The sequence below is a fragment of the Medicago truncatula genome, chromosome 8 (assembly GCF_003473485.1).
Source record: "Medicago truncatula cultivar Jemalong A17 chromosome 8, MtrunA17r5.0-ANR, whole genome shotgun sequence".
Lineage (NCBI taxonomy): Eukaryota > Viridiplantae > Streptophyta > Magnoliopsida > Fabales > Fabaceae > Medicago > Medicago truncatula.
In genome coordinates, this window is record NC_053049.1 from 24089185 (window position 1) to 24098162 (window position 8978).

Sequence of the window (8978 nt, forward strand, 5' to 3'; positions counted from 1 at the left end):
TATCTTTCTATGAAAAATAAAAGACAAATAGTTCTATGATGAGTTGTTTAATTCAATTAACCTTTAAGAATGATTAGAATAGAGTTCAATTGAAAAGTTGGGATTTTTAACGGTTTAGAAATAATAATAAAAAGCGCCTTGGGATTATTGGTCCATCATGGTGACAAACCCTTCACAAACCAAACCTTTAAACCTAGAACTTTATGTTAGATCTACTTTCTAAAGAGAATTTTCTCTTTAGCCTATCACATCTCCTTTCGGTCTCAGTGAATTTGTTTCTCTAGCAATCACGCCTATTTTCATGGTTGATTGCTAGTGAAATCCTAGAAGCTCGAAACTTTATTGTCTGAAGGTTTTCTAGACTATTGTCATGTTTCTCAATCCTTGTCTAAATTCACCTGTTCCAATATTAAATCTTCTTCTTTCGGTCCATTGCTTAATATTTTTGATGATGAATTAACAAGTACTAACCCTCCGTTGTCGCATTATGAGTTTGATACTTTTTAATTCATTATAAAAACGGTGAATTTAGAGTAGAAAATAGATTTACATAAAATTAGGGTTCGAGGCTTGGTTTGATTAGGATTAAGTCATTAGACTTGTCCAAGAATCCCAAGACAAGAAGAGTCTACTCACTCATGTTCATCGTAGACATAGAAGAGAAGAAGAAGAAGAACATAAATAAAATAAAAGGAAAGTAAAAGAAGAACTATTATTAAGAAAAACAATTGTCACTGTTGAAATTCAAGAACAAAAGATGTTTTTATAAACTAGATGGCTGCTCTATTAATAGTCTAACATTGACTTCAGCCCCAAGAATTAAATCACTAAAGTGTTGCACAAGAAACCATGGACTCTAAGTAAGAAATACTAAAATAGCCAGCTTGTCGAAGAAGCAAAAGGGGGCGCCTATGCTATATTCTAGTACAACATCTTTAATTTCTTTGCACAAGATATTTTTGTATGAGATCTTCATATTTTTGGCACGAATCAGCTTCAATTCTCCTTTTTTTTGCTCCAAGATTCAATCTTTTGAATATTTGTTCCTAAAAAAAAATAACTTGCAATTGAAGTAAAATAGCTCTAAAAAGGAAATAAAAACATATTAAATCTAAATAAAATAAACTCAAATATTATATTAAAATAACTAATTATCGACTCATTATTAACTCATCATTCTACTGTTTTACCCATCTTTTTTGAATCAAGGAAGGAAGGATGGTGTTGGTCTATATGGCTAGTTGAATACCAATCTAGAGGGGGGGGGGGGGGGGGGGGGGGGGATTAGCGCCTTTGAAAAACTTTTATGGAGATTTGATAAATACAAGTTTTATTGAAATTGACTATTTGAATTTTGCTATAAACAATCACAAACAATGAATTAACAAGTATCAAATATATGTGGAATAAGATTTTATCTTAGAATTGAGAGATTCACGATACAAATCTTTTGACACAATCAATTATTAACAATCCTTAAACAAGATACAAAACAATATACAATTTCAAACCAACCTATATGACAATAAACCTAATTATCAATTGAAAACACAAAACACATGAATTTGAATAATTGAATTGGTATTGCAATTAATTGATCCAAGTGAAATTGTTTTAACCTAAATCAAAAGGATTTATATTAATCTATTGTCAAAATACTACTTAGATCAAAACTAGCAATTCACTAATCAATTATTCAAATAAGCAAGTGTTATAACAAAAGTAGAGAGAGAGAGAGAACACCGATGTTTATAGTAGTTCACCCTTGTTCGTCCTCGCTAAGGGTTACCTCTACTCTACCTGATCAAGTACGCCTTCACCAAGGTCATCCACTATGTATGAAAAGTTGTTTACAATGTTTACAAGAGTTCCTTCAAATTAAAGCCCTAACTATTCAACTCCTATGTAAAACAAAGCTCCCCCAAACTTCAAGTACCCCTTGAATTTGGTGCTCCTTGAATCTTCGGATCCTTGAATTACCCGTGCACTCCTTCGATCTCTTCACTCGAGTCTTCAATGCTACGTCCGGTAAATGAACCCCCTTCGATATCAAGAACGGTTAGAAAGACCCCCAAGTCCTTTGGAGGTGGAATGAAATTATTCACTTCCTTTGAAGCCTTGATTAAGCCCAATCTATCTTCTTGAGAGAACCAACTTACAATCCCTACTAGTACCCTAGAGAATCTACACACTCAAAGACAAAGTGATTCTAAGAAAAAGTGTTTAATCTTGAAGAATGTATGAGAAATGAGTTTTTGAGACCTAGAGAGAATAGATGCAAATGATTCAATACTTTTGGAGTTTTGGAGAGAAGTGTATATATAGTAATGAGAAAGAAGACTAAATTTTCGCACAAAATTAATTGATTGAATCGATTCAATTATGTACTGAATCGATTCAGACACTAAGTGAAAAAATCCCAGACAAGTGAAAGAGTATGAACGTTGATGCAAGTCAAGAGATATTTGAAACGACTCAAGCAGCCCAGATGAAGGTTTGAATCGATTCATGTCACATGTGAATAGAAATAGAGAGATTGTTGAAACGACTCAAAGGCAAATGACACGATACAAGCATGAATCGATTCCTGCTTATAGTGAATCGATTTAAGCTAAGTCAGAGACTTATCTGAATCGATTCAGACATGTTGTGAGACGATCAAGCCAAACTTTGAATGCAGCTAGACGATGCCAAGGTTCACTAGGGTGCTTTAACATTCTACACAATAAGGATCTATACTAGACATCATTAAAACAAACAAATAGTGACTATAAAGTAGATGTAATCAAAACGTCTAACATCATCAAAACTATAACTAAAGGCTTCAGATGGCAGCACATTAATGTTTAGTAGAAATCCCTAGCTTAGTGAACTAACTCCAAGATCTTTTGTTAGCCTGGTTGCCCTAAATATATTAACCCTTAACCTAAGTTGGGATATAACCCTCAAAGTCATCGAAGTGTGTGAATAACTTTAACTTGACTGTCTGTTTAGAATTGTTTCAAATTTAGAGCAAGGTACATTCATGTGACGGCTGGAGTAGGCAAATGTCGTGACCAACCCTACTAGCTTTAGGATATACATATGTGTATCATAGAAAATAGTATGGCTGCAAATATAGGTTACTTTCGCCGAGTCGGACCCACTTGAATGTACTGTGGTAAGTTATTTGTTGCTCTACTATAAATGTGATGAATGATTCCTAAGCACAACTCCTGGAAGGTGTGTTTTTCCTGAAAAAAAATCCGAGAATAAATTATGTTTTTCTTTCTTTACTCTTAGACAAGCAACAATTTAAGTTTGAGGTTGTGATGACAGGTCATCTTACGTTATTCTTAGCATGTTTTTCAATTCTTTTTAGTAGTTCTAAGCAGCAAAATGGCGGAGTATTAGAACAATTTCCTTTAATTTTGGGACTTATGTAATGTTTTCTATATTTGAGTCTATAATTCTAGTTTTCCCGAAACATAGCAATTTTAGGGGGTTTTTGAAGTAATTCACGAAGAAATCATGGAAATTGGCAAATCAAGAACATTTGAAGAGTTATGAAGACTTAGGAAGACCAAGAACGAAGACTTAAGAGGCCTCAAGAGACTTACAAGAGGGAGGAATTCTGTTACGAATTTCAAGGAAAGTTATTTGAAGACGAAGCCTAAAATGACGAAAACTCGAAGAATTTTGGCCCAGGAAGAGATGCCATGCGCCTAAGGCATTTTCCATATACCTAGGGCATGATTTTAACAAGACATGCCCCTAGCACATGGCCATGCGCCTAGGGAATTTTCCGTGTGCCTAGGGCATGGTTTCCCATGCTCTCACATCTGTTAGGCATGCTAGACATGTTTGTAACACCTCCGCTTGGTGGGCATGTAACGCCCGAGGCTGATGAGGGCGGGGAGTGGTCCGGCTTCTGGCAAGCATCTAGGAAAAATTGAATCACATCGCGATGAGAGGGATCCTAAGGCCGTGCAGGTATGAGACTGTATGGTTAAATGAGCGCTTAAAAGAATTGTTTGGTACTACCTATATCAACAAGATGCATCGTCTTTTCAGTAGCTCATTTCATAAGAACTCCACAGTTAAGTGTGCTTGACTTGGAGTAATTTTGGTAAGGGTGACCTACCGCGAAGTTTCCGGTAAGCGTGCGAGTGAGGACAAAACACGCTGAAAAGACTCGTGTTGGTTTGTGGGGTCAATCGACAATCCTAAAAGCAGTCTGGGATGTTACAATGTTCCCCGTGCATATGAAAACTTTAGGGCACAAGCGTCTTATCCTGCTTTTTTGTGGGTAAAGCCTGCACTTTTAGCCCAAACCCAGGTAGAAACTCTCACTATAAATACCATCCTTCCTCATTAAAAATTTCGCGTTCAGAACTGTGGCAGTTCAAGAGGAAGGCAATTTTATAGCTTCGGAGGAGTTTCTATCTTCTCCTTGATTTTCTAGGGTATGTTTTTATCTTTAGTAATTTTTTTTTAGTTACTATGTGTAACTAATTCTTTTTAGGTTAAAGTTCTAAGATGAACCTCTATTTATTTTTGTTGGATATTTATTTAATTTATTGTCATTTTTATTTTATTTATCTTTTGTTCGCTATTAAGTGTTATTAAGAAATTCCTTAGTTTATTTATGAAGTAGGCGCAACCCTAGATTAGATACTTAGGCTGTGTTTGGGCCTAATATTGATATTACTATCATGATTCTTATATCTTGCTACTAATATCTATCTGTTTAGGAAGTAATTAGTTATAACTAGCGAAATATACCGAAAACAAGTTGACCATAGTAGTAAGTACTTGGGAGGTGACATTACTAATATTTAGTAAAATCTATTGAACCTAGGAGGTAACTAGTTAGTGATTAAGGAAACAAGTGTCTTCTTGAAGGAAATAAGTCGTAGCCTAATAGAAACATTCTTTTAAACCCTTGATAAGGTAGACGCTGATAGTGTTGCCCGTTTGTAGAACTACTAAGTATGAGAGAGAGTGTGCTTTGAGTGTACTAAGATGCATATATAGGTGGACCTAAGGAACCTTGACCTTCATTGCCTTGGGAAATGGAGGAAAGTCAATATAAAGTCTATGTTTTCAATTACCTTTCAGGTGGTAAGACCCCACATGCAAGGATCATCATGTGACCAGCAGGTGCAACCAAACATTGGAGGGATATACCTAGTTAACCGAGAAGTATAAATCCCATACATAAGGATCACCATGTTATCAGCAGGTGCAACTTCCAACCCATTAGGTTAGTAACGTCCCAACGGCCTCATCATTTGTATAGTCTACCAAAGATAAATAAACGACGACATGACTTTTATTTAATATCGAAGAATATCAATAGGGGGATTCGAATACTCCTAACCGCTACTTACTTTTATGTAACTAAAAACAGGCAAACTTGCTCTATTGTAAGCAGATAAATATTGCAAACTTCTAACCTTTAACTCTTCTATTATATTGGTAACTAAAAATAAGTAACGAGTATTGTTTGCACGAAACGAAAATCCCTGTAGATACGATACACTACTTATCACTTTATTACTTGGTAATGATTATTACACTTGCCTAACCCGACCATCAAAAATCCAAGAAGAGCGTCCAAGAGGAAGACCACCAAACCTAGGGTGGCAGACAATGCGGCTATGGCCGCAAAAAGAGTGAAAACAAGACCAAACATGGGATTCACCAACGAGAAGAAGATCAACGGGGACCCCAACGAGACCTTTCCACTGTTATCAGCACCAATATGTTGGATCATAAGGGGGGAGGATGCCTGGTAGACGAAGGCATTCCTGTAGATATTTTGTACCAAAGCACATTCGAAAGATTAGAGCTAAGATAGGAGAACCTGAGGTACTGCTACAGAATGGAACCATTTGCACCCAACGGCACATGCACGCTCCCATAGGGATACGTCACTTTGGACGTCACTTTTGGCGACAAGTCGGAAAACGGACCGTTGAAGTCGCGTTCTTGGTGACTCCCGACGCCTCTATCTACAACTACATGTCCGGGCTCCCCACTCCCACGGCATTGGATGCAGTAGCCTCCACGGTCCATCTAAAGATGAAGTACCACAACGGAAATGGGAAGGTCGTAACCATCCATGCAGATCTGGGCGGCACCCAAAGGCTCTGCTAAGCCCTTTGAGAATTCTAACCCATTCCCTATGATTTTCTTCGCAACAAAATTGGGTAATTATATCTTAAAACAAACTTTCAACATGTATGTCATTCACTTTCGTAAAAAAATAAAAATAAATATGTATGTCATTCACGAACAGCGCTTCTACATTTAAAACTATTGATTTTTTTTTGAACAAATCAAAATGGAATATATTACTCAAAAAAACAGAATGATTCACCCCGTACAAGGTGTGCTAAAATGATGAATCATCTAGAATCTGTTACAACACCACGGCACCTAAAAAAATGCCACCACCTAAACAGAAAGGTCTAAACACTTAAATCACCCCCATACAAAAAAGGGGATGTCTCCACCAATCGTAAAAGCCAAAAGCAATAGGCTCAATATTTGAAGAAAGCCAGAGAAAAGAATTTAACTTAACTTTTTCGACAATATGTAACAGATCAATAACTGTATCATTGAAAACACAGTTGTTTCGCTCCTTCCATATTGCCCAAACACAAGCAAGCCAAATAACCTTAAAAAACACATGAGTAGATCTAGGCAAACCCGCCAAATGAGTAAACTGACTGTAATGATCCTTAGTAGAACCTGGAGGAACAAAAGAAAACCCAAGCCATTGACAAAGTAAAACCCAGACACTTCCAAAAAGTTCGCATCCAATAAAAAGATGACCCGTCGTTTCGGATAGTCCACACCCTCCAACACAAAAATTGTCGTTTGGTTGAAGGATGAGACGACACACCAAATTTGCTCTTGTAGGAATTCTATCTTGAAGCAACCGCCAAGCAAAAAGCGACACTTTTGTCGGGACCAATTTGTGCCACACGTCAATAAAAACATCATTAGCCACCTGTTCTTCAGAATTTGTGAGAAAACGATAAGTCCCACCAACACTATAACCATGAACAGGATCGAGTAACCACCGCCAACGGTCCTGAATATGAACCTGCAAAACAACGTTATCCAGTAAAGTGATACACTCCCTCAAACTCTCCTCCTCCCATGCTAACAACCGCCGTCTCCAAACCCACCCATTGCCGCCCTCCAACCACCCCCAACGCTCCATATCTGCCACCGAACACTCCTTATGCATGGATAAATCATAAAGACGACTAAATTGAATCTTTAAAGGTACTCCACCAAGCCATTTATCAGTCCAAAAGAAAGTATTACTACCATTTCCTACCTCCCTCCTAACATTAACATCAAACCAGTTACCTACTCCCGATCCTACGCCATCCCTCACCTTACACAACATACGCCACCAACCAGACACCTCTCTCCCTCCTTCCTGAATTCTACCACCTACCTCCCTGTACCGTGCCTTTAAGACACGATACCACAAGCCTTCTTTCTCATTCAACAACCTCCAACACCATTTCCCTAACAAAGATAAATTAAATTCACCTAACCTCCGCACCCCCAAACCACCTCGATTCACAAGTAAACAAATAGAATCCCATTTAGTCCAAGCAATTTTTTTAGAAACCTCACAACCCCCCAATTTTTTTTTAAAAAATAGATTCAATAGAAGAAATTATACCTGCAGGCGCCTTGAAAAAGGAAAGAAAATAAACCGAAAGAGAGGATAGGACAGATTTCAGAAGAACCAAGCGACCACCAAGCGATAAATATTTATTATTCCATGACGACAATCTCTCAACAATTCGATCCACTACCGGTTTCCAGAAACTAAGTCTTCTACTATCTCCGCCTATAGGTAATCCTAAGTACATAAAAGGAATTGTACCAGTTTTACAGTTTAACACCAAAGCCGCTTCCGTCAACCAAGTTTGAGAAATGTTGACACCTGTCAACATGCTTTTGTTAAAATTTACCTTCAATCCGGACACCTCTTCAAGTAATAATAATACCGCCCGAATGGTACGAACATTCAACCAACATTTTTCTCCAATAATGATAGTATCATCCGCAAACTGTAGGTGAGAAATTTTAATTTCACTTTGAGGTCCAATACCATAAGCATTAAATAAATTTGACGATACTGAAGCCTTCATCAAAACATCAAAACCTTCAGCCGCTAGTAAGAATAAAAAAGGCGATAAAGGGTCCCCCTGTCTAAGCCCCCTCTGGATAGGAAACTCATCTGTCGGACACCCATTGACAAGGACCAAAGCTGTAGCTGTTCCAACACACTCCATTATCCACTTCCGCCAAAGAGTTGGAAAATTCATATTAAGCATCACATAATGCAAATAATTGAGATCAACCGAGTCATAAGCCTTTTCGAAATCAACTTTGAACAATAATAAATCTTTCTTCGAACGTTTTGCTTCACCAACTACCTCATTTGCAATAAGAATGCCATCCAGAATTTGTTTGCCTCTCACAAAAGCGGATTGATTATCAGACACCACATAACTCAAAATAGAACGTAGTCGATTTGCAAGAACCTTTGCCAACACTTTATACATACAACCAACAAGAGAAATAGGTCGGAAATCACCAAGCTTCTATGGACTAGCCACCTTCAGAATTAGGGCAATAAAAGTAGAGTTGACACCTTTCGTCAGCTTCCCATTACGATGAAAATCGAGAAGAAATTTCATAAAATCATCTTTCAACTCATTCCAAAAGTCTTTTATAAAACCAAGATTAATACCATCCGGCCCGGGACTCTTGAAGCTCTCACAATCCCACACAGCCTGTTTAACTTCATCAAGAGAAAAAGGACGAATTAAACTACCTGATTGAGCATATGACAGTTTCCGAAAATTTAAACCTTGAATTCCTGGTCGATTTCCTTCTGAAGCGCGGAAATGAGTGGAAAAATGATTAAGGGCAGCCGCACGAATGTTCTGAACCCC

The 8978-nt window shown here is 37.5% G+C and overlaps 1 protein-coding gene across 1 annotated transcript; it reads right to left on the reverse strand.

Annotated features, from left to right (window-relative positions):
• Positions 1-1976: 1976 nt before the first annotated feature.
• Positions 1977-8585, reverse strand: LOC120577504 (uncharacterized). The gene is made up of 5 exons (XM_039829064.1): positions 7694-8585; positions 6588-7581; positions 5566-5792; positions 5094-5169; positions 1977-2184 (listed from the first exon to the last, which is right to left on the reverse strand). The coding sequence occupies exons 1-5, from the start codon at positions 8583-8585 to the stop codon at positions 1977-1979; spliced, it is 2397 nt and encodes a 798-aa protein (XP_039684998.1).
• Between the last annotated feature and the right edge of the window lie 393 nt (positions 8586-8978).

Bases quoted from the DNA above. Each gene is read 5' to 3' on its own strand.
- LOC120577504 (XM_039829064.1), bottom strand. From the start codon at position 8,585: ATGTATAAAGTGTTGGCAAAGGTTCTTGCAAATCGACTACGTTCTATT. The intron at 5,793-6,587 runs GTTACATATTGT...AAATATCTACAG, and splicing joins AATGATACAGTTATTGATCT to GAATGCCTTCGTCTACCAGG. The intron at 5,170-5,565 runs GCAAGTGTAATA...TCGGTTAACTAG, and splicing joins ATTTTTGATGGTCGGGTTAG to GTATATCCCTCCAATGTTTG.